A 26,923-nucleotide genomic window follows, 5' to 3' on the forward strand; every position below is an offset into this window, starting at 1 on the left:
TACAATGACTCAGCAGACAGTATCACACATGATAGGATTAGATACAGTGGCTCAGCAGACAGTACCACACATGATAGGATTAGATACAGTGGCTCAGAAGACAGTATCACACATGATAGGATTAGATACAGTGGCTCAGCAGACAGTACCACACATGATAGGATTATATACAGTGGCTCAGCAGACAGTATCACACATGATAGGATTAGATACAGTGGCTCAGAAGGCAGTATCACACATGATAGGATTAGATACAGTGGCTCAGCAGACAGTACCACACATGATAGGATTAGATACAGTGGCTCAGAAGACAGTATCGCACATGATAGGATTAGATACAGTGGCTCAGCAGACAGTACCACACATGATAGGATTAGATACAGTGGCTCAGCAGACAGTATCACACATGATAGGATTAGATACAGTGGCTCAGAAGGCAGTATCACACATGATAGGATTAGATACAATGGCTCAGCAGACAGTATCACACATGATAGGATTAGATACAGTGGCTGAGCAGACAGTATCACACCTGATTGGATTAGATATAGGGCCCAGCAGACAGTATCACACATGTTCGGATTAGATATAGGGCCCAGCAGACAGTATCACACATGATAGGATTAGATACAGTGGCTCAGCAGACAGTATCACACATGATAGGATTAGATACAGTGGCTCAGCAGACAGTATCACACATGATAGGATTTGATACAGGGCTCAGCTCACTGACATTGCGGCTCCAGCGCTGGACCCAGGAAAGGTAAGAATAATAATTTTGCCCGAGTTACTATAGTAACTTTTTATTGATGTGGTGCGACCGCTGCGACCCCTATAGCTATGCCAATGTGTGGTCATAAATGTTGTTTTATTAGAAATTAATTAACCCTTTCCAGACTGATCCACTTTTTTCTTTTTTTTTGCGGGAGGAGTTGTAGTTTCTGTTGACACCATTTAAAGTACCATTTATTGTACTGGGAAACTGAAAATAAAATTCTTTGCAGGCTGAAATTGGAAAAAACTGCGATTACTCCATTGTTTTTTGGGTTTTGTTTTTACTACTTTCACCGTGCAGTAAAAACGAAAACGTAAATTTTTTTCTGCGACTCCATCCGATTACGGTGATATCAAATTTGTATAGTTTATATATATATATATATATATATATATATATATATATTACTACTTTTACAAAGTAAAGACTATTTGTTACAAATAAATTGTTTTGTTTCACCTCATTCTGCGAGTCATAACTTTATTTTTTATTTTTTGGTCGATTGAGTGGTATAAGGGCTTATTTTTTGCGGGACAAGCTGCAGTTTTTATTGGTACAGTTTTTTGGTACATACAACTTTTTGTGCACTTTTTATTACATTTATTTTAGAGTTAAGGTGACCAAAAACCAGCGATTTTGGAATTTCCAATTCTTTATTTTTACGGCGTTCACCGTGCGAGTTAAATAATGGTATATTGTAATAGTTTGAACTTTTACGAACGCAGCGATTTCCAATTTTTTATTTTTTTTACGTTACTTTAGAGAAAAAATGGGAAATGGTGTTTTTGTTTTGTTTTTTACTTTAAATCTTTATTAAATTTTTTTTCACTATTAATAACTTTATTTACTTTTTTTTATATATATTTTATTATTTCCCCTAGGGGACTTGAACTAGTGATCATTAGATCGCTGGTACAATACAATGCAATAGTAATGTATTGCAGTATAATGTCATTTTTAAAGGCTCTTGTAACAGCGTGATCGCTGTTCCTGTCCGTTAGCCCCGGGTCTCAGCTGTAATACACAGCCGACACCCGCAGCATATAGCGCGGGAACAGCGCGTGAGCCCGCTCCATACATCAACCCCCGCAACACGACATGCTATTAAGTTGTGGTGCGTGAAGGGGTTAATGCGCAGCAGATGGTGCAGAGTGAAAACTACAATTTTCCACTGATATGCCATTTTAGTGCACAATATGTGGTGCCCAGTTTGTGCCACTGAAGACAAATATCTCATATTGTTAAGTGGGTTCTCCCGGGTATGACGATTCCATATATGTGGACGTAAACTGCTGTCTGTTTACGCTGTAGGGTTCAGAAGGGATTTTGCTTTTGGATGGCAGATTTTGCTTGGTAGTTGTTCTGTTTGGGGTTTTACTGGTATTTTAGTTTACGATGTGGGGGCATATGTAAGCTGTGCGGAGAACATCAGGGCATAATAAGAGGGTATAATAATGCAGTAAATAAATTATCCACAGATGTGTGGCCAGTGTTTCACCGATAAATGGTGCCCGATCTTATCAACTTTTGGAATGCTCTGCACATTTTGTGTCGCCATATTCTGAGAGGCAGAACTTTTTTATTTTTTCTCCACCGGAGTCGTGTGACGGCTTATTTGTTGCAGGACAATCTGTAGTTTTCATTGGTACCATTTGGGGTACACGCAATTTTTTTATCACTTTTTTTTTATTCCATTTTTGGGCAAGCAAGGTGACCAAAACCCATAAATCTTGACAAAGTTTTTTATGTTTATTTTTTACGACGTTCACTGTGGGCTAAAAATTCCAATTTTACATTATTCTGCCGGTTGATACAATTACGGTAATACCAAATGTATATAGGTTTTTTTTATGTTTTGCAGCGTTTGCTCAATAAAATCACTTTTTTATAAAATTATGTATTTTTTTGTGTCACCATTGTCTGAGAGCCATAACTTTTTTTTATTTTTCAGTCAAAAAAGCTCTGTAAGGGCTTCTTTTTTGCGAGAAGGGTTGAAATTTTTATTCGTATTTTTGGGTATATGTGACTTTTTGATCACTTTTTGGTGAAATTCACACGAATGTGTTTGTTTTGCGCATGCAGAAAACGCAGTGTTTTTTGCGCGTTGCAGTTCCGTGTGTCATAAGTGTTTGGTGCGTTGCTGCGTCATTTTCACGCATATGCCATCCTTATGACACGCGGTTTTGATGTTTAGATAAGAAATCAAGGAGGTGGTATTATTTTTCCCTTCATTTCTTGAACTACTGTTGCGCGAATCACGCTTAGCACACGGAAGTGCGTCCATGTGCTGCACGTGATGTTCACGCACTTATTGACTTCAATGGGTGCGTGATGCGCAAAACACGCTCCAGTATAGGACATGTCGTGAGTTTTACGTAGCGGACACACGCTGCGGGAAAATCACGGACTGTCTGAACGGCCCCATTGAGTTACATAGGTCTGTGCGACAATATAGGCCTTATTTACACTAACGGGTTTCAGATCCGTGATACGCGCATGAAAATCACGTGCGTATCACGGACGTGAAACACGTTAGTGTAAATATGGCCTATATTGTATATTTTGGGAGGGGTGGTGATTCTGGCATTGTTTTTTACTTTTTTTTTGCGGTGTTCACTATGCGAGAAAAATATTGTCGTTTTATAGTTTGGGTCGTTACGGACACGGCGATACCAAATATGTGTACTATTTTTAACATGTTAATTTTTTGCTATAATAAAAGACTTATTATAGGAAAAGCATTTTTTGGGTTTTGTAACTTATAACTTTTATTTTGACACTTTTATAAAACATTTTTATTACCTTTTTTTTTTGTCCTACTAGACTTGAAGACTTGCAGCTTTGATAGCTGCTAGAATACATTGCACTACCTATGTAGTGTAATGTATTTTAACTGTCAGTGTGACGTGACAGTCACTCTGACAGGAAGCCTATGGGGCCATTGTCTGGCCTCTGGTTGCCATGACAACCATCGGCAGCCCCCACGATTGCATGTGGGGGTTGCCGATCTGCTCTAAACCCCTAAATACGGCGATCGCAATCGACCACCGCATCCAGGGGCATAGTTGCCAAAATCAGTAGCGATGGGCCACTGATCGGCAACAAGGATAGCAGGGCAGACACCCTGCACAGTTAACCGCCGCTGGGATACAGCGCCGCGCGGCGGTTAACTATTAAAAGTCCAGACGTAACTACACGTCAAGGTGCGTGAAGTTACTTCTCACCTTGACGTGCAGTTACGTCAAAGTGCAGGAAAGGGTTAAGAAAAAAATAAATAAAAATGTTTTAAGTAATAAAAACAATAATTTCCCTGTTTTCCCTGATTTTCCCTTTATAAATGAAAAAATTAACCCCTTCACACCGCAGCCATTTTTCAGATTTGAAATTTCATTTTTTCCTCCCCACCTTCCAAAAGCCCTAATTATTTTTTTTCCGTCAATAGAGCGGTGTGAGGGCTTATTTTATTTTGCGGGAGGAGTTGTAGTTTCTATTGGTAGCATTTAAAGTACCATCTAATGTACTGGGAAACGGAAAAAAATTATTTGCGGGCTGAAATTGGAAAAAACTGCGATTCATCCATGGCTTTTGGGTTTCGTTTTTACAGCTTTTACCGTGCGGTAAAAACCACAACTTAACTTTATTCTGTGGCTCAATACGATTACGGTAAGATCAATTTTATATAGTTGTTTTTTTTATATTTTAGTACTTTTAAAGAAAAAAAACTGTGCGCGTTAAATAATGCTATATTTTAATAGTTCAGACTTTTACGGACGCAGCAATACCAATTTGAATAAGTTTTGTTTTTTTTTACATCACTTTAGAAGACAAATGGGAAAAGGTTTTGTTTTTAACTTTTTTTTTTTTTAATCTTTTTTTTTTTTTCACTACTAAAAACTTTATTTCACTTTTTTGTTACACATTTCATTAGTCCCTCTAGGAGACTTATACCAGTGATCGTTAGGGCTTTGCAGAGGCAGAGTGAAGGCAGTCCTGGCCCCTGAGCTGCCATGACCACTGTCGTCACCCCCGATCTCACTGCGGGTGGGGGGGGGGGTGAGCTGTCAGAGGGGGCCGCCCCCCTCTTTTCAACACCACAGCATTTGAGGGGTTAAACAGCCAGGAACAGTGTGATCGCTGTTTTTGGCAGTTTGTCCCAGGTGTCGGCCGACACCCGCAGCATACGGAGCGCGCACATTGTGTGAGCGTGCTCCATACATTCCTCTCCGCACTATGATGTACCAAACATGTTGTTTTGTGGGAAGGGGTTAAAAAACAATACATAATAGGTATCGCCAAGTTCGGAACGGCCAGAATATCACTTTATTTTTACAGCAGGGTGAACAGCGTACATTTTTTAAATAAAAATAAATGACATAATGTCTTGTTTTGGTCACGTTGTCTCAGAAAAAATTTAATAAAAAGTCACAAATACCCCAAAATGGTACCCACAGCGATATCATCTGAAAAATATTAAAGTTAAGCTGTCAGAAAATGGTGACACTAAAACATTATTTTTTTTTAGAAAAGAGTATTTTTATTGTGGGAAAGTAGTAAATTGTAAAAAAAACAATATAAATTTGGTATTGCTGTAATCGTATCGACCCACAGAATGAAGTTAACATATTTATTAACATGTTTATTCTGCACGGTGAACACTGTAAAAAAGAAAAAACAAAACAGTGCTAGAATTGCTGTTTTTTTGTTTCATCGTCTCCCAAAAATGGAATAAATAGTGATAAAAATAATCGCATGTACCCCAAAATGGAACCAAAAAAATTGCAGCTCGTTCCACAAAAAACGCGCCCTCACACAGCTCCGTCAGCGAATAAATAACACGTTATGACTCTCAAAACGCAATGATGCAAAATGACGGCCCAGAATAATTTTTTAAGTCCAGTAGTTTTTCACTAAATACCCGAGGTCATCCTTTGCTAGACCCCACAGGTGGACACTAGTTGCAGCGGAGATGAGGAAACTTTAGAGCCTTGTGCTGCTTATAGGGCTAGTGAAGAAGTCAAAGATTAGGCAATACTGGAGCGCAGATATTTTGTACGATACCCGACAAATCCGGCCTGTGCATAAGATTTGTTCAAAGTGTACCACACAAATCCATGGATTATTACATCCTATTATGCCCTGATTAACTCTGCCCAGTTTACATATACCCTGATGCACTCCGCCCATCTCTCATATACCCTGATGCACTCCGCCCAGCTCTCATATACCCTGATGCACTCCGCCCAGCTCTCATATACCCTGATGCACTCCGCCCAGCTCTCATATACCCTGATGCACTCCGCCCAGCTCTCATATACCCTGATGCACTCCGCCCAGCTCTCATATACCCTGATGCACTCCGCCCAGCTTACATATACCCTGATGCACTCCGCCCAGCTTACATATACCCTGATGCACTCCGCCCAGCTTACATATACCCTGATTCACTCCGCCCAGCTTACATATACCCTGATGCACTCCGCCCAGCTTACATATACCCTGATGCACTCCACACAGCTTACATATACCCTGATGCACTCCGCACAGCTTACATATACCATGATGCACTCCGCCCAGCTTAGATATACCCTGATGTACTCCACACAGCTTACATATACCCTGATGTACTCCACACAGCTTACATATACCCTGATGTACTCCGCACAGCTTACATATACCCTGATGTACTCCGCACAGCTTACATATACCCTGATGTACTTCACACTGCTTACATATACCCTGATGTACTCTGCACAGCTTACATATACTCTGATGTACTCTGCACAGCTTACATATACTCTGATGTACTCTGCACAGCTTACATATACCCTGATGTACTCTGCCCAGCTTAGATATACCCTGATGTACTCCACACTGCTTACATATACCCTGAGGTACTCCACACAGCTTACATATACCCTGATGTACTCCGCACAGCTTAGATATACCCTGATGTACTCCGCAGACCTTACATATACTCTGATGTACTCCGCACAGCTTACATATATTCTGATGTACTCCGCACAGCTTACATATACTCTGATGTACTCCGCACAGCTTACATATACCCTGATGTACTCCGCACAGCTTACATATACTCTGATGGGCTCCGTACAGCTTACATATACGCTGATGTACTCTGCCCAGCTTACATATACTCTGATGTACTCCGCACAGCTTACATATACTCTGATGTACTCCGCCCAGCTTACATATACTCTGATGTACTCCGCACAGTTTACATATACTCTGATGTGCTCCGTACAGCTTACATATACCCTGATGTGCTCCGCACAGCTTACATATACCCTGATGTTCCCCGCACAGCTTACATATACCCTGATGTACTCTGCACAGCTTACATATACCCTGATGTTCTCCGCACAGCTTACATATGTCCCCACATTATAAGCTGAAATACCAGTAAAACCCCAAACAAAACTACTACCAAGCAAAATCTACTCTCCAAAAGCCAAATGGCGGTCTTTCTATGCCTGACAGTGTGCCTAAACAGCCTTTTATGAGCACATATGGGGTATTATTGTACTTTGGATAACACGCTTAACAATTTATGGGGTGTGTGTCTCCAGTGGAAATATGGCAATTTTTAATCTGCAACATCTATTTTATACCAATTTCTGCAGAACAATTGCGGGGTCAATATGCTCACAATACCTCTAGGTAAATTTCTTCAGGGATGTAGTTTTCAAAATGGGGTAATTTTTCAGGGCTTTCTACTGTACTGGTACCTTAGCTCAATGCAACATGCTGTCCAAAAAACTAATCTTGTAAAATCTCCACTCCTAAAACCAAATTGCGCTCCTTCCCTTTAGAGCCTTGCTGTGTGTCCAAATAGCAGGTTATGACCACATGTGTGGTATTGCCGTACTCTGGAGAAATTGCTTTACAAATGTTGGGTGGTTTTTTTCTCCTCTATCCCTTGTGAAAATGAAAAAAATCTACTTTTTAGTGGATAAAACTTGATATGAATTTTTACGGCCTAATTCAAATAAATTCTGTAAAAGACCTGTGGAGTCTAAATGCATACTATACCACTAGATTGCTTAATGTGTGTAGTTTTCCAAATGGGGTCACTTTTGGGGGGCTACTACAGTTTTGGTCCTGCAGGGGCTTTTTATATGTGACATGGCACCCGAAAACCATTCCAGCTAAATTTAAGCTTCAAATGACGCTCCTCCCCTTTTGAGCCCTGCAGTGTGTCCAAACAGCAGTTTAGGACCACTTATGGGGTATTGCCATAATCGGGAGAGATTGCTTTTCAAATGTTGGGGTGCTTTTTCTCCTTTTAAAAATGTACAATGTCCAAGTTTTATCGGAAAAAAATTAGCTTTTCAATTTCATGGCCTAATTCCACCAAATTCGCCAAAAAACCTGTGGAGTAAAAATGCTCCCTATAACCCTAGATAAATACCTTCAGGGTTGTAGTTTCCCAAACAGGGTCACTTTTGGGGGTTTCCACTGATTTGGTCCTTCAGGGACCTTGCAAATGTGACATGGCGCAGCAAACCAGTTCAGCAAAATATGTGCTCCAAAAGCAAAATGGTGCTCCTTCCCTTTTAAGCCCTGCCGTGGGTCCAAACAGCAATGCATTGCAACATATGAGGTATTGCTGTGCTCAGAAGAGGTTGCTTTACAAATTATGGGGTGCTTTTTCTCCTTTATTTTTTGTGAAAATTGAAAAATCTGAGCTAAAACTACATTTTATTAGAAAAAAACGTAGATCTTAATTTTCACGGCCTAATTCCACTAAAGTCATCAAAAAAACCTGTGGGATCAAAAGGCTTGCTATACCTCTCGATAAATTCCTTGAGGGGTGTAGTTTCCCAAATGTGGTCACTTTTGGGATTTTTCCACTGTTTTGGTCCCACAGGGGCTTTGCAAATGCGACAGGTGATGTAACTGCCCTTTAGGATGTCATCATCCCTGTGACATTATCACACATAAATGGGCCTTAAATGAGATGTCAGACAATGTCACTGAATTGTGTCATCAACACTATGATGTCACGACCCCTGTAACATCATTATTAAAGGGCACCCACCAGCTCATGTCCCTGACAATAACCCTGCTGACTGTATCAGAAGGGCTGTCACCAAGGCAGTGACATTGACCCCAATGAAGTTACACCTGCAGCGTCGACACCCACTATGGATGTAGCGTCCATGGCCGCGGGCCGTCGGGTTTACTCACCTCCCGACGCCTGCAGCCATGGATCTGTGAGCGCTGGTCCCCATCTCCTTACTAGGAGACGCCAGCGCTCCCTTCCGCTCCGGTTCACTGTGTCCTGTAGGGTGCGCGCGCATGCTCGTGCCTGCTCTTAAAGGGCCAGCGCGCGCACATGTAAACAATCATCATCATCATCATCAACTCACATGATTTCCTGGTCTATAAGAAGGCCCCAGCCCTTCTGATCCTTGCCTGAGCGTTATTAGTATATCCCAAGTCTGTCTTGCAAATGGTCCCTTAGTGTTTTCCGTTCCAGTTGTTACCCGTGCCCTGTTACCTGTTCCTGTATCCCGTGCTGTGTTCTTCTTCCTGTGCCTACTAGTGTTGGAGTCGTTACCTACTGCACCTGCTGTTTTCTGCCACGTCCAGTGTCTTCTGCCACGTCCAGTGTCTTCTGCCCCATCTTGTACTGTACGCCACGTCTGGCGCAACCTGCTGCACCGACCCCCACCCGTGCTGAAGCCACAGCCATTGTCTGGACTTAGTTCAGGTACCCGAGTGTTACGAACTGCTATAGACTTTTGTATAGACTGACACCTGGTCAGCTGCCTCTCCGCTATTCCAAACTTCTCATCTCTGACGGCTCCCATCTCCACCCTTACCAAGAAGGGTGTGAACGCCAAGGTGTGTACTCCAGAGGCAGAGTCCGCATTTATTAGCCTCAAGAAAGCTTTCACTTCAGCCTTGATCCTTCATCATCCTGCGGTATCTCGGCAGTTCTCATTGGAGGTGGACGCTTCCTCTGTTGGTGCAGGTGCACTTCTAATCCAGAGGAGCTCCAAAGGAAAGGCAGTAATATGTGGCTATTACTCTAGACTTTTTTCTTCTGCAGAGTGCAATTACTCTATTTGGGATCGGGAGCTACTGGCCATCAAATTGGCTCTGGAGGAGTGGAGACATCTTCTAGAGGGCGCAGCTCACCCCATCTTGGTCTACACCGACCACAAGAACCTTACCTATCTTCAGACCGCTCAACGACTAAATCCCTGTTCAGCCAGGTGGTCGCTGTTCTTCACCCGTCTCCAATTTGTGCTCCACTGCCACCCATCTAACAAGAATGTGAGGGTCGATGCCCTGTCCAGACCATGTGAGATGGATGACACATGGGAGATCCTTCAAACTATCATAGACCCGTCCTGCATTGTCATTGCTAATCCTTTGCAGGTTAGAGACATCTCTCCGGGGAGGACTTTTGTTCGATTGGCAGACAGGAGAAGAATTCTCAGCTGGGGACACAGTTCTAAACTGGCTGGGCACGCTGGTGTTCGTAAAACCCGAGACCTAATTGCTTGTCACTTCTGGTGGCCCACGCTACCTAAAGATGTTCTGGACTTTGTCTCTTCTTGCACGGTGTGTGCTTCTAACAAAGTTACTCACTCCAAGCCTGCCGGCCTGTTTCAACCTCTGCCTGTACCCAATGCCACCTGGCAGCACATTGCGATGGACTTTGTCACAGACCTTCCTCCCTCAGCAGGATGCAACACTGTCTGGGTGGCGGTGGACTGGTTCTCGAAGATGGCACATTTTATCCCGCTGACCGGCCTACCTTCTGCTCCCCGACTGGCGAGTCTCTTCATTCAGCACATCTTTCACTTGCATGACTTGCCCCTTCACATTGTGTCTGACCGGGGGGTTCAATTTACCTCAAAGTTCTGGGGAGCCCTCTGTAAACGCTTGGATGTGAGATTGGACTTTTCATCAGCTTATCACCCCCATTCCAAGTCGAGAAATCAACCAGATCATGGAGAATTATCTCCGCCACTTCATCTCTTTACAGCTTGATAACTGGGTACAGCTTCTTCCATGGGCCGAGTTCTCGTACAACAACCACACAAGTGAGTACACCAATTCCACTCAATTTACATTGTGTAAAGTCAACATCCTAGAGTCCCTCTTCCTGTGTTGACTACATCTCAGGTACCCGCTGCTGACTCTGCATTTGGGGACTTTCTGCAAATCTGGCAACAGACCCGGTCCTCTATTTTGCTGGCAGTCGATCGCATGAAGCGAAAAGCGGATACAAAAAGAAGAGAGCCGTCTCAGTATCTTCCGGGTACCAAAGTCTGGCTGTCCTCTCGGAACATTCGTTTGAGGGTGCCTTCATACAAGTTTGCTCTCCGGTTCCTTGGTCCTTTTGAGATTCTGCAACAGATAAACCCTGTCTCCTATAAGCTGCGGCTGCCTCCTACCCTCAGAATCCCCAACTCCTTTCATGTGTCCCTCATGAAACCAGTGGTCCTGGACCACTACAGCAAGACTTCTAGTTCCACAGTGGCTCCCAGCGGTTCTTCTGATGTGTTCGAGGTGAGGGAGATCCTGGAATGCAAAAGGGTAGGAGGAAGGACTTTCTATTTGGTGGACTAGTGAGGGTTTGGTCCTGAGGAGAGGTCCTGGGAGCCGGAAGAGAATCTCAGTGCTCCTGCTCTCATTAAGAAATTCCTTGCTCTGGCCCCAAGAAGAGGGGGCGTATGAGGGGGGATACTGTAACGTCCATGGCCGCGGGCCGTCGGGTTTACACACCTGCCAACGCCCGCAGCCATGGATCTGTGAGCTCTGGTCCCCACCTCCTCCCTAGGAGACGCCAGCGCTAACTTCCGGTCTGCTGTGTCCCGTAGGGTGCGCGCGCACGCCTGTGCCCGCTCTTAAAGGGCCAGCGCACGCACATGTAAACAATCATCATCATCAACTCACATGATTTCCTGGACTATAAGAATGCCCCAGCCCTTCTGATCCTTGCCTGAGCATTGTTAGTATATTCCAAGTCTTTCTTGCAAATGGTCTCTTAGTGTTTCCCGTTCCAGTTGTTACCCGTGCCCTGTTACCTGTTCCTGTATCCCGTGTTGTGTTCTTGTTCCTGTGCCTAGTAGTGTTGGAGTCGTGTCCTACTGCACCTGCTATCGTTTGCCACGTCCAGTGTCTTCTGCCACGTCCAGTGTCTTCTGCCACGTCCAGTGTCTTCTGCCACATCCAGTGTCTTCTGCCACATCTTGTACTGTCTGGCACAACCTGCTGCACTGACCTCCATCCATGCTGAAGCCACAGCCACTGTCTGGACTAGTTCAGGTACCCGAGTGTTACGAACTGCTATAGACTTTTGTATAGACTGAGACCTGGTCAGCTGCCTCTCCACTATGGTGGAGCGGCCTAGTGGGTCTACATACCCTGTGACCGTGACAATGGAGCCTTACAGACCACCTGTAACTTTAGGCATGCAGGCTGGATTTATGGTTCAGCCATTATGGCTGACTGGTAACTGCATGTACCAGCGCTGTTGCCACATGTGACAAGTTCCAGGATCTTAAAGGGAACATGTCAGTCAATGTCACTGACATTACCAATTTGGCGTCATCACATACACTGTTCCATATACAGTACCAACCAGGCCATGTCTTGAAACAACCCACCCGAATGCTGTCTGGTGAAGTCAGTAATGTCAGCCTCTGTGACATCACAGACTTCTGAAAGGGGATGGACCTTCTGCATGGGCAATCCCTACTGGATGCCTAGCAGCTACTTTTATTACCAACTATGGAGCCTTAAATGGGATGTACCATGCCTCCAGAATAGGGCCACCTCTGCTCCTGTGTGCATCCGCCATGGTTGTCTTTCAGCTGTGGGCCACGGTGATCAATTTATACGTCACTGCCAATCGTGCCCCCACCTATGACATCATCACCTGTTCTGAAGTTATAAATGGGACCTGTAGGATGTCATCACCCATATGACATAACATGCACATGCCCTACAGGAAAACCACCAGCTTATGTTCCTGACAACTGCCCTGATGTCATGCCCAAAGGGTAATCAACCATTGTGGAGCTTCATAAGGAAGGTACCACATCTATAAGGACTATAACTGCTCCTGGTACAGCCATTGCTATTGTTCGACAGGTGTGGAGCCTTGTTCTCCATTCGTAGGGCTGGCAGCCCTCGTGACACAAATGCCCTCTGAGGTTACCACCCATTCTTAAACGGGTGACGTCAGAAAATGTCACTGACATTGTCCATTTTGGCATCATGATCCCTTTGACCTCATCCTAATGGTGTCATCACCTCTGTAACAGCATTACATGCACTTCCTTTTTGTTTAATTGAAAGCCCGAGTCGTGCTTTCTATCACCCAAGTGCATAAAAAGTGCAGAGGTGCCACACAAAAAGTGCACAAGGATGCGGTCTATCGCAGCCCTTCTCTTAAAAGAGAGAGGCCCCGCATAACCATTCCTCGACCCTCCAAGCCTTAGGCCTAGAGGATCAAGGATCGATGATCCCCCCTCGCCGAAGCTTAGGGAGACCCAACAACACTCCAAGGCTTCTACCTGGGCTGCCACCCCAGTGTCCACCTTGGAGCCTGCATCAAAGGTGCACCTCCCCTCCGAAGAAGGGAGGCCGGGTTGCAGGGGAAAACGGAACCTGATGGCCACACATTTTCCCCCTAGACCTCAGGAGGGTCCCAAAAGGGCACCGCATCCCAAAATCCTTGTGACAAAACGTGACAAACACACAGTGAAAAACAAACTTAAATAAGTGGATGTGCGCTGTGATACAGCCTGGACATCCGCCATGTATAAAAAAATTCCTCATCTCCCAGCCAGAAGGCCGGGAGAATAAAGGTGTGTGCTCATATAGCATGAAAAAGAGTGCGTGCAAGTGTGCCTTCACTCAGTGGGATCCCACCCCCAGTGAGTTAGGGCACCCCAGGGTCACCAGCCCTGGGGCACATAGCAACTCGGGCTTCCAAACTACCCGACCTAATGACCTCGATCCGGCGGTCGCCTGGTCACCTACAAATGGTACCTTTAAACCAAATGCGTACACCAGAGCGATGACCGTTGTGGTTCCCTGCCCTCACCTCGGAGTTCTGTCATCCCCCTACGATGGCCCACGAACCACCGGCAGGGATGATTACTAACCTCAGCTTGAGCAGGTACTACACTTGATCTTAGCCAAAAGGCCGAGAAGCGATTACATGCACTTCTACCCACCAGAACATATCCCCTCCATGACCAAATCATTTTTTTCCATTTGTTTTTAGAAACGGTGTACTTATACACACAATGTTGCTTATTGTGAACAGAAATATTGTGCAATATGGGCATTCTAACAGTTATACTTTTTTCTGGGAGTCACACCATTCACAATGAGCTCCTCCGTCACCTGAGTTGTGTTTTCCAGTGACGGTATAGCCTTTGACATAGTTTGTTACCAGAGTAACTCTGAATGCATAATGAAACCAGACCTGACCATTCCCACAGAGCACCTCCTTCATTGTTACGGTGTGTACTTTCTCTACACTGCTTCCTCCTTTCTATAAGTGTCAGTCTCCTTCAGGAATTCATTGCCTTCTCATCTACGCTTCTTCTTCAATATATAATATATCATCTGAGCGGTAAGAAAGATTTTAGACGCTTAATTTCTAATACATATGTGCTAGATGCTAAACAGTAAGAAAACAATGGATTTCACTTATGTAATATGAGGTCAGTAACCTCAGGCAGAGAGATGGTGAGTTACCAGATCTACCTAGTGAATGACATCACTTGTATCCTCTCTGTAGTAGAAGTCTGATAATTCAGCAAATGTGACACCAGTGTGAGGTTAGCAGATATTCGCTCGAATGCTTTTAACATCCAGTAAAAATTTGCAGAAAAAATAAGCGGCATGCCCTATCTTGGAGCAGTTTGCGCCTCTGAAACAACATTCGATTCAATGGGAGGCAGAAAAAAAACGTGCACATCAATTCAGATTTAGTGTTTTGTTACTCAGTTTTATTTTTTAAATTTTTTTTCTTCAAAGTATATGGGTTCAACTTAGTAGCCAGACATACCTATTTGCACCTCTTATAGCTGACATAGAATAATGCAGTCAGGCTGATAGATCCAGGTCACCTTAAAGGGGTTGTGTCCACAATCTTATTTTTTTATTTATTTTTTTTATTAAATAGGCTGAACATTCAGAGTGTCTTACTGCTGGGACCCCCAGTGATCATTCAGGGAATCGGTCAGGAAATGTTCATCTCCCTTGCATCACCACTGCAGGGGAAATTAAAAATACAGAGTGCCCATTGATGTAAATGAGCTGTTCATGTAATGCATGGACATGCTAGTCCCTCGAGGGAGAGAAACACTCTTTGCTGGGCCTTTCCACTCTGGTTAATAGATGAGGGTCCTTTTACACTGGCCGATTATTGGGCAAATGAGCGTTCAAAGAACGCTCGTTGCCGATAATTGCCATGTGTAAATAGGGCATCAATCAGCAGATGAACGAGCAAAGATGCTGATCGTATCATTTTAAATATCCAAAATATTATCGTTGGTAGCACATCTCCCTGTGTAAACAGGTAGAACTTCAGTGCCAACATGATAGTAATGTATGGGGACGAGCAATCAGAGTATCGACCACTCGTCCCCATACATAGCTCCTTGTGAAAGGAGCAAATGAGCACAGATCAACGAGCTGTCTCGTTGATCGGCGCTCGTTTACACGGCCTAGGACGGGCCATTTAATACCAGCTTATGGGTAAGGCCACACGGAGCGGCCCTGACACGGTCGCAACGCGGCTAACAACCGCGCCGGCACCATGTTCGGTGCAGCTGTCAAACAGCCTGTTAGTGGCCGCATGTTAACGCATGTTAACGCGGGTAGACCTTCCCTTTATCTGCAAAAGCATGCGGCCATGAATTAATACACCCTTTATGGCCGCACGATTTTGCAAATGACAACTTACCTCTTATTCATCGGCTATCTCCGGCGCTCCCATAGAGAATGAATGGAGCAGCAGTGCGCATGCGCATGTAACCGGAATACCTCTTAACGAGGTATTTCTCAGCTGCTCCTACATGGTGCCGGCGCGGTTGTTGGCCGCGTTGCGACCGTGTCAGGGCCGCTCAGTGTGGCCGTACCCTCAGACTGCTGCTAGCTAATCCATAATAGGTGTATTGGGCAGAGGGTGTAACTAAGATGTACGAGGGCATACATACCCAAGAAGGTTGGTGATGTTAATTTGTTCATAACAGCCCTGAAAGATTATTCCTTCTGTATGCTAAAAGCAAACCATAGACCATCCAACAATATTTTGAATGACTACTTTTAGCCCTGAATCCCCCATAAGCATGCTCATTCGGCTACCTCAGCAGGCACATTAATTATTCCATCTAAAAATAATTTGCAAATGAGAATTTAGAACAAAGTAATTATGGTTGAGAAGTGCTAAAGTAACTGTTCAATGTACGACGGTATGAAGTGTATCGAAACTAACAGAAAAATCATCCATGACGCCTATAGCAATCAATCATAGTTCAGCTTGAATTTTTTTTATCCGGAGCAGTTTAAAGAGGCTCTATCACCAGATTATAAGTGTCCTGTCTCCTACATAATGTGATCGGCGCTGTAATGTAGATAACAGCAGTAGTTTTTATTTTGAAAAACAATCATTTTTGAGCAAGTTATGAGCTAGTTTAGATTTATGCTAATGAGTTACTCAATGGACAACTGGGCGTGTTTTTACTTTTTACCAACTGGGTGTTGTACAGAGGAGTGTATGACGCTGACCAATCAGTGACTAATCAGTGTCCTACACTTCCCATTGTTCCAGCCCAGCATGGTCCACAGCACAGTGTGATTGTGCAGTGAAAGAAGCAAACACGCCCAGTTGCTAAAAACACAATACACGCCCAGTTGGAAATAAGAGAAAACACGCCCAGTTATCCATTAGAAAGGCTCATTTGCATAAATATAAAATTGCTCATAACTTGGCCAAAAATGATCGTTTTAAAAAAAAAAACAACACGTTACTGTTATCTACATTGCAGCGCCGATCACATGCAATAGGAGATAGGGATTTGATAATCTGGTGACAGAGCCTCTTTAAAGGCCATGTACAGCAGCTGTATAGTTCGTTAAAGGCAATGTGTTGCCAGAAAAACATGTTTTGTTTTTTTAAATTAAACATTTAGTGTGTGGGTGATTAAACATTGTTCAAATTTTTTTTATTTTTTTCACGAGTCAGGAAATATTATAAATTAATTCTAATTTATAACATTTCCCATTTCTGGTCACTAGATGGAGCTATTCCCAAAATTGCAGCATTGCAAAATTGGGTAAAAAGCCCTCGCTCTAGTGAGCTCTCAGCATCCCCCCCCTCCTTTATCCTGGCTAGTGCCGGGATAAACGAGGGGTTTGAACGGTGTAACCTCCTACACTGTGTGTCGCCATTTTTTGAGCTAACACACAGTGTAGTAGGTTTACATACAGTAGTAAACACACACAAACACGAACATACATTGAAATCTCTTACCTGCTCCTGCCGCCGCGGCTCCCTCCGGCCCGTCCGCTCCGTCTGCTGCCGCTGGTCCAAGTGCACAAGTCCGGAAGCCGCGACCGGAAGTAGTAATATTACTGTCCGGCCGCGACTTCCGGTCCACAGGAAAATGGCGCCGGACGGCGCCAATTTCAAATTGGACTGTGTGGGAGCGGCGCATGCGCAGTTCCCACACAGACGCTGTACACACAAGTGAATGGGACGGGAGCCGTTCGCAGTCCCTATGGGACTGTGGCTGCCGTATTCCATGTCTGTATGTGTCGTTAATCGACACATACAGAAATGGAACAAAAAATGGCAGCCCCCATAGGGAAGAAAAAGTGTAAAAATAAGAAAAAGTAAAACACAAACACACAAATAAATATAAACGTTTTTAATAAAGCACTAACATCTTTAACATATAAAAAAATAATTTGTGATGACACTGTTCCTTTAAGACTTGAATCCATTAGTTCATGGCAGATACAGGATTCAGCGCAAGATACAGCTGCTCTGTTTACAGAACACAAAGCAGCTGTATCTCAAAAAGTACAAATATTTTTTATTTAGGAAGTTGCACCAATAACACTGATGGACAATTCTATTAAGAAAAAATAAAATCTATTTCCAAGGTGAACATAGCCTTTAAGACATGAAAACTGCACTGTGATTGGGTGCTAAGAGCAACAGGGTCAGTTCTTTTTTTTTTTTCTAGACAGTTTTAATAAATGAGGTTTATTGTGTGAGGTTTATTTTAGTTCTTACCATAACACATTTCCCGTTTACATTTCAGGTATACCAATTTATCGACAGCTGCAAAAATGTAAAAACTTGAAAACTTTTATGAAAACATGAATTACTAAATAAAACATAAATATATATTTTAGCAAAAACTTTTTGTTTTTAAATTGAGCAAAATGACTGTAAAATCTGGATCATGAACCACTACAAACGTGACGTGAAGAAAATAAATCATTGTGGCTCCAAGATGATGTAACACACAATCCCACCAGGGCTCAGGAGGATGAGCTTCACCAAATGTAATTTTATTATGACCACCTTTGGGATTTTCTCCTTCCTTTTTGACATTGGAGTGGACTTATGGATATCAATCAAATACATTCAACAAGAACTTTACCTCTTTGGACTGTTAACCATATTTTTTGCTCTTGTGTCCACACTAATAGTACAAGCTTTTAGTTACTCGTGGTTTAGAGATGATTGTGTTGAGTACATTCATGGGAGTATGAGAAGCATCCTTATTATTCATCTCTTTCTGGCAGGAACCTTGCTCAGGTAAGTCAAGCTTTGCGCATCAGTTCCATTGGTCATTTTATAACAGCAATATATTAAGATTTCATATTTAGTTTTGCAGATCTATTTTGTTTATTTTATTTCCAAATTTCTCACTACCATAATGTTTAAAAGTACAGGAATTTCACAGGAATTAAAGAAAAGTAAAGAGGAAATTTAGAAATTTCCTTTTTTTTTTGCCAAAATTCATTTGTAATACAATTTTTTTCTGTAACACAGTAAGTTTTACCACTGAAACGCAACTCAAAATGTATTACCCAGATTCTGCAGTTTTTTTAGAAATACCCGACATGTGACCCTAGTCTGCGAATGGACTAAAGCACCGGCCTCAGAAGCAAAGGAGCACCTAGTGGATTTTGAGGCCTCTTTATTTTAGAATATGTTTTAGGCAGCATGTCAGGTTTGAAGAGGTCTTGTGGTGCCAAAACAGTGGAAACCCCCCAAAAGTGACCCCGTTTTGGAAACTACACCCCTCAAGGAATTTATCTAGGGGTATAGTTAGCATCTTGACCCTACAGGTCTTATGGTATATTTATTGGAGTTAGTCTGTGAAAATGAATTTATTTAACAAGGAATAAAGAATAAAAAGCACCTCAAAATTTGTAAAGCAATGTCTCCTGAATACAGCAATGCCCCATATGTGGTAATAAACTGCTATTTGGTCCCACTGCAGGGCTCAGAATGGAAGGAGCGCCATTTGGGTTTTGGAGCGCAGATTTTGGTTTTATGGTTTTCGGTGCCATGTCGCGTTTGCAACGCCCTAGAGGGGCCAAAACAGTGGAAATCCCCCAAAAGTTTCCCTATTTGGGAAACTACACCCCTTAAGGAATCTATCTAGGGGTATAGTGAGCTAGTGAGCATTTAGACCCCACAGGTCTTTTGCGGAATTTATTAGAATTAGGCTGTGAAAGTGAATATCAACATTTTTTTCATTTTCACAAAGGATAACAGAGGAAATAGCACCCCAACGTTTGTACAGCAATTTCTCCGGAGTACCGAAATACCCCACGTGTGGTCATAAATGGTTTTTCATTAGAAATTAAGTAACCTTTCAGGACTGATCCATTTTTTGATTTTTCATTCTCTTTTTTCCCTTTCCAAGAGCCATAACTTTTTTTTATTTTCCCGTCAGAGTGGTGTGAGGGCTTATTTTCTGCAGGAGGAGTTGTAGTTTCTATTGACACCATTTAAAGTACCATTTAATGTACTGGGAAACTGAAAATAAAATTCTTTGCAGGCTGAAATTGGGAAAAACTGCAATTCCTCCATTGTTTCTTGGGTTTTGTTTTTACGACTTTCACCATGCAGTAAAAATGACAATGATTACGGTGATACCAAATTGATATAGTTTATATATATATATATATATATATTTGACTACTTTTACAAAGTAAAAACTATGTGTTGAATAAAAAAATTGTTTTGTTTCACCACGTTCTGAGAACCATAACTTTTTATTTATTTATTGGTCGATTTGAGCGGTGTGGGGGCTTATTTTTTGCGGGACAAGCTGTAGTTTTTATTGGTACCATTTTTTGGTACATACAACTTTTTGATCACTTTTTATTAAATTTTTTTTAGGGCTAAGGTGACCAAAAAACATTGATTTTGTTGTTTTAAATGTTTTATTTTTTTATGGTGTTTACCATCAAGTTAAATAATGGTATATTGTAATAGTTCGAACTTTTACAGACGCAACAATACCAATTTTTTATTTTTGACATTACTTTAGAGGAAAAATTGGAAAAGTTTTTTTTTTTGGGGGAATTTAAATATTTATTCAATTATTTTTTTTTCACTAATAATAACTTTATTTGCTTTTTTTTTTTTACATATTTTATTAGTCCCCCTAGGGGACTTGGACCAGTGATTATTAGATCGCTGGTACAATACACTGCAATACTAATGTATTGCAGTATATTGTAATTTTTACAGGCTTCTGTAACAGCGCGATCGCTGTTCCTGTCAGTTCGTCCCGGGTGTCAGCTGTAATACAGAGCTGACACCCGCAGCGTATGGCGCGGGCTCAGCGCATGAGCCCGCCCCATACTTCACTCCCTGCACCACGACATGCTGTTAAATTGTGGTGCGCGAAAGGGTTAATGCGCAGCGGATGGTGCAAAGTGGAATTATAATTTTCCACTGATATGCCATTTTAGTGCACAATATGTTGTGCCCAGTTTGTGCCACTGAAGACAAATACCTCAAAACATTAAGCGGGTTCTCCAGGGTATGGCGATGCCATATATGTGGACGTAAACTGCTGTTTGGGAAAGCTGTAGGGATCAGAAGAGAGGGAGCGCCATTTGGCTTTTGGAGCGCAGATTTTGCTTGGTAGTTCTTCTTTTTGGGGTTTTACTGGTATTTCAGTTTATAATGTGGGGGGCATAAGTAAGCTGTGCAGAGTACATCAGGGTATATGTAAGCTGTGCGGAGTACATCAGGGTATAATAAGAGCGTATAATAATGCAGTAAATAAATAATAATTCATAGATATGTGGCCAGTGTCGCACTGATAAATGGTGCCCGATCTTATGGGCCGCTCATCGGCAACAGGGAAAGCAGGGCAGAGGCCCTGCACAGTTAACCGCCTCTGCGGTGTAGCGCCGTGCAGTGGTTAACTGTTAAACCCAAGACGTAACTGCATGTCAAGGTGGGCTAACTAACTACTCATCTTGACATGCAGTTATGTCAAGGTGCAAGAAGGGGTTAACTACAGGCCTTAGCTTATGCACCATCTTTATTGAATCACCCTGTATTATAAAACAAGACAGTTTCTAAATGATATTTTATTGACCAGTCAGGAATGCAGAAAGCAATCGCATGTAGCTTAAGACTCAGTCTGTCCCCCTTCCTTCCAGTGACACTTCAAGGGAATAATAGTCCGCCGATCAGCTGTTTTGAAGGGGCCACGGCACTCATGTAAGCACTGCTTCCCCTACATCGTACACGCTGCAGTTTACAGCATTACAGCCTTCTCCCATTCCCTTGAATGAGAAAAGGCTGCAATACTGTGAACCGCTGCTACAAATGTGTCGGCGTTTCACAGTATTGAGCAGTAAAGGGAATGAAGGAGAAGCAGCACTCCCACTAGCACTGCGGCCCCTTTAAAAGAGCTGATCGGCAGGGGTGCTGAAAGTTGACCCCTATTGATCAAATATTGATCACCCATCCTGAAAATAGGCCATCAATTTTATCTCCCTCGAAAACCCCTTTAACCCCATCCCGCTTTGGCCACTTTTGACCTTCCTGACAGAGCCTCATTTTTAAAATCTGACATGTTTCACTTTATGTGGAAATAACTTCGGAATGCTTTTACCTATCCAAGCGATTCTGAGATTGTTTTCTCGTGACACATTGGACTTTATGTTACTGGCAAAATTTGCTCGATACATTCATTATTTAATTGGGAAAAACACCAAAATTTGGAGAAAAATTGAAAAAATTAGCATTTTTCTAAATTTAAATGTATCTGCTTGTAAGACAGGCAGTTATACCACACAAAATTGTTGCTAAGTAACATCCCCCATATGTCTACTTTAGATTGGAATAATTTTTTGAATATTGTTTTATTTTTCTAGGGCGTTACAAGGCTTAGAACTTTAGCTGCAATTTCTCACATTTTCATTAAAATTTCAAAAGGCTATTTTTACAGGGACCAGTTCAGTTGTGAAGTGGCTCTGAGGGCCATATATATTAGAAACCCCGAATATGTCGACCCATTTTAAAAACTTCACCCCTCAAAGTATTCAAAACCGCATTTAGAAAGTTTCTTAACCCTTTAGATGTTTCACAAGAATTAAAGTAATGTAGAAGTGAAATGTACAAATTTCCTTTTTTATTTTTGCAGAAATTCATTTTTAATCAATTTTTTTTGTAACACGGAGAGTTTTACCAGAGAAATGCAACTCAATATTTATTGCCCAGAATCTGCAGTTTTTAGAAATATCCCACATGTGGCCCTAGTGCGCTAATGGACTGAAGCACCGGCCTCTGAAGCAAAGGACCACCTAGTGGATCTTGGGGCCTCCTTTTTATTAGAAAATATTTTAGGCACCATGTCAGGTTTGAAGGGCTCTTGCAATGCCAAAACAGTGGAAATCCCCCAAGAGTGACCCCATTTGGGAAACTAGACCCCTCAATGAAATTATCTAGGGGTATAGTGAGCATTTTGACCCCACAGGTTTATTGCAGAAATGATTGGAAGTAGGCCGTGAAAATTAAAATCTACATTCTTCCACAAGGACTAAAGGAGAAAAAGCAGCGCCACATTTATAAAGCAATTTCTCCCAATTAAAACAACACCCCACATGTAGTCCTAAATGGCTGTTTGGACACACGGCAGGCCTTAGAAGGGAAAGAGCGCCATTTGGCAATTGGAGCTCAAATTTAGCAGGAATGGTTTGCGAAGGCGAATGTCGCATTTGCAAAGTCCCCGAAGGGACAAAACAGTGGAAACCTCCCACAAGTGACCCCATTGTGGAAACTACACCCCTTGAGGAATTAATCTACAGGTGTAGTGAGCATTTTGACACCACAGGGTTTTTTATTAGAATTGGGCAGTGAAAATAAGATGTAGCTTTAGCTCAAAAATTTTCATTTTCTCAATAAATAAAAGAAAAAAAGAACTCCAATATTTGTAAAGAAATTTCTCCCGAGTACGGCAATACCCCATATGTGGCCATAAACTGCTGTTTGGGCACACAGTAGGGCTCAGGAGAGAAGGAGCGCCATTTGGCTTTTGGAGTGCAGATTTTGCTGGATTGTTTCTGGGCACTATGTTGCATTTGCAAAGCGCCTGTGGGACCAAAACAGTGGAAACCCCCCACAATTGACCCCATTTTGTAAACTACACCCCTCAAGGTATTCACCTAGGAGTGTAGCGAACATTTTAACCCAGCAGGTGTTTTGCAGAAATTAGTGTGCAGAGTGAAAATTTCATTTTTTCCATAGATATGCCAGTATGTGGTGTCCAGCTTGTGCCACCATAACAAGACAGCTCTCTAATTATTATGCAGTGTTTCCCGGTTTTAGAAACACCCTACATGTGGCCCTAATCTTTTGCCTGGAATATCGACAGGGCTCAGGAGTGAGAGAGTACCATGCGAAATTGAGGCCTAATTTAGCAATTTACTAAGTATTGGTTCACAATTGCAGAGGCTCTGATGTGAAATAATAAAAGAAACCGCTGAGAAGTGACCCCATTTGGAAACTACACCCCTCAAGGCATTTATTAAGGGGTGTAGTGAGCATTTTCACCTCACAGGTCCTTTCCATAAATGATTGCTCTGCGGATGGTGCAAAGTAAAAATTTTTTTTTTTTACTAGATATGCTATTTCAGTGGCAAATATGTCGTGCCCAGCTTATGCCACTGGAGACACACACCACAAAAATTGTTAAAAGGGTTCTCCCAGGTATGGCGATGCCATATATGTGGAAGTTAACTGCTGTTTGAGGACACTGTAGGACTCAGAAGGCAAGGAGCGCCATTTAGCTTTTGGAGCGTAGATTTTGCTTGGTAGTAGTTTTGTTTGGAATTTTATTGTTATTTCAATTTATAATTTGGGCGCATATGTAAGGTGGGCAGAGTATATTACCGGCATAGTCCGTTGGTATAATAATGGAGTAAACAATAAAATAATCCATAAATATGTTACGCCATCAAGCAATCCTTTCTGCACAGGCCGGTGTCGCACTGATAAATGGTGTCCTTACTTATCTCTGATTTGGTCCACACTCCGCACCTTTGCAGTTTGAGGAATTTTGCTGGGAAGTGTTGTCCTGGTATAATATGGGCACCCTCGCTTCCAGCAGATATATTTGAGTCCTCCCCTTCCTGGTTCCCTCCTTTTAGGGCCTTGATAAATCTCCACTTGAAACAGAAGAAATGTTCCCCTCGGGCTGGCGCAACTGCATAGTTTTCTTTCCTGGCTTATTGGAGCCTTAACTAATTTTATTTTTTCATAGACTTAGTGGTATGAGGGCTGTTTTTTTTGTGGGACGAGCTGTAGTTATTATTGGTACCATTTTGGGGTACATGCACATTTTTGATAAAAAAACAGCAATTCTGCCATAGGTTTTCTAGTTTTTTTTTTTTATACAGTGTTCACCATGCGTTATAAATGACATGTTACCTTTATTCTGCGGGTCAGTAAGATTCCGGCGATACCTAATTTATAGAACTTTTTTATGTTTTACATCTTTTTGCACAATAAAATTACTTTTGTAAAAATAATGTATTTTTTCTGTCGCCAAGTTGTCGCCATAACTTTTTAATTAATCGTCGACTGAGCTGTATGAGGGCTTGTTTTTTGCGAGACGAGCTATAGTTTTTATAGGTACAATTTTTGAATAAATGCGACTTTTTGATCACTTTTTATTTACATTTTTGGAAGACAAAGTGTCCCAAAAAAAGCAATTCTGGCATTATTTTTTACAGCGTTCACTGCGAGGGACAAATAAGCTAATATTGTCATAGTTTAGGTCGTTACGGACGCGGTGATATCAAATATGTATGGTTTTATTCTTTTTTTCAATAATAAATGACTTGATAAGAGAAAAAGGGCAATCGTGTTTTATGTTATTACTTGAAACTTTTTTTTTTTTTACAACTTTACACTTTTCTTTAGTCCCACTGGGGGACTTGAAGGTCCAACTGTTTGATTGATGTTCTAATACATTGCACCACCTGTGTAGTGCAATGTATTAGAACTGTCAGTTATTCACTGACAGCAAGCCGATCAGGCTCCGGTCGGGGCCTAATCGGCTTCCATAATGGCAGACAGGAGGCCATTGTTAGGACACCCACTGCTGATGATGCCGGCTCAGCTTCTGAGCCGGAAGCTGAGCCGGCACCATCTTGCCGATGGTACAGGAAGCCTTTTAGGCTCCACCACTGAGCGAGGCATAGGAGGCTTCCGTTGCTGGCAGACCGGGAGGTAAGTATTAGGCCTCCGATCGCCTTTGCAGCCACCGGCAACCCAGCGATCATGTTGCTGGGGCGCCGGTGGCTAAAAACTCCTCACATGCTGCGATCTCTATTGAACGCAGCATCTGAGGGGTTAATCGGCCGGATCGGATGCTAGCTCTGGTCCTGGCCGATACCTCAGGGTGCCAGCTGTAACATACTGAGCGCGCACTATCACCGCAACGTAATGGTACTGCGCTTTGCGGGAAGCCCTGCCCGACAGTGCCGTATATATACACGGCGGATGTCGGGAAGGGGTTAAGGGTATGTTCACACAGAGTTTTTTGCAGGCAGATTTTGCCCTGCCTGCACTTACATTGCTGCGTTTTTTTGTGGCGTTTTTCGGCTGTGGTCATGGAGCGCCGCGGGCAAAGAACGCAGCGAAAACCGCTTTCTCTGCCTCCCAATGATGTCAATAGGAGGTCAGAGACGGAAATGCCTGAAGACAGAGCATGTTGCCTCTTCTCCCCCACATTCGTTTTTTTCCGCTCGTGGGTAAAAAACGCCTCCGTCTCCAATTGAAATCAGATGGATCCGTTTTCGGACATTTTTTGGCACAGTTTCCAAAGTGATTTCCGCGTCAAAGGTGGCACCAAAAAACTATTTTTACTTCTCCCACTTTCATCAGTCTAATCTGCAGTAGAAGAGCTGCAAGACCTTTATGCCAGTGGCATACATAGAAGAGATCGGTTAAATAACTAAGATCAAAATTGGGCCCCCTTTATGGGGTTGGGTTTTGCTCCCAAGGAGAGAAGGGCCTAGTGTTTGTTTCCCCCTCTTCTCTTTTCCATGACTCTTGGACCAATTCACCACCCCCCTGCTTGCCATAAATACAGTACCTCTGAAGAAGGTAGTCCTGAGCTTGGACAGCCTCTCCATGGACCCTATGTACCACATATGTATTTAAAACCTCACTCTAGGCGTTCTGCAATAAAATTAATATATATTCTCAACAGAGTCGATTTCTGGGTAATGAGTAATTAATCAGTTATGGCAATGACTGGAAGACATGGAATCTGGGTCAGGTCCAATATTATTAGCTTGCGGTTGACCTGAGAATTTGTCATGACCTGCCTAGGTAGAGTCGTGTGTTAACCTTAAACCATACTATCCCCCACCCCCATTTAGTAACGACACATGACACCGAGGTTGGATGTGAAATGGCCACAGCAGCCGTTTATTAATTTCACAGTTTTATAAAAACAATTTAAATCCGAAACATTCGGATAACTAGTTAGGAATCCACCGGAGAATTCCTCCTAATAATTCACATGACCCAACATGGGTCAGAATCATAAATAACCATTAAACGTTAACATTAACCCG

At 42.6% G+C, this 26,923-nt stretch overlaps 1 protein-coding gene and 1 pseudogene across 1 annotated transcript in view; one reads left to right on the plus strand and one right to left on the minus strand.

Moving 5' to 3' along the window:
* Positions 1-13,912: 13,912 nt before the first annotated feature.
* Positions 13,913-13,982, minus strand: LOC142654657 (U2 spliceosomal RNA; annotated as a pseudogene).
* A 4,357-nt stretch (positions 13,983-18,339) lies between these two features.
* The window catches only part of XKR9 (XK related 9), a 53,506-nt gene continuing 44,922 nt past the window's right edge, over positions 18,340-26,923 (plus strand). Inside the window, exon 1 of the mRNA XM_075828294.1 lies at positions 18,340-18,611. Within this exon, the coding sequence (XP_075684409.1) occupies positions 18,340-18,611 (272 nt within the window). The remainder of the gene's footprint in view (positions 18,612-26,923) is intronic.

The sequence above is a fragment of the Rhinoderma darwinii genome, chromosome 5, assembly GCF_050947455.1.
Source record: "Rhinoderma darwinii isolate aRhiDar2 chromosome 5, aRhiDar2.hap1, whole genome shotgun sequence".
NCBI lineage: Eukaryota > Metazoa > Chordata > Amphibia > Anura > Rhinodermatidae > Rhinoderma > Rhinoderma darwinii.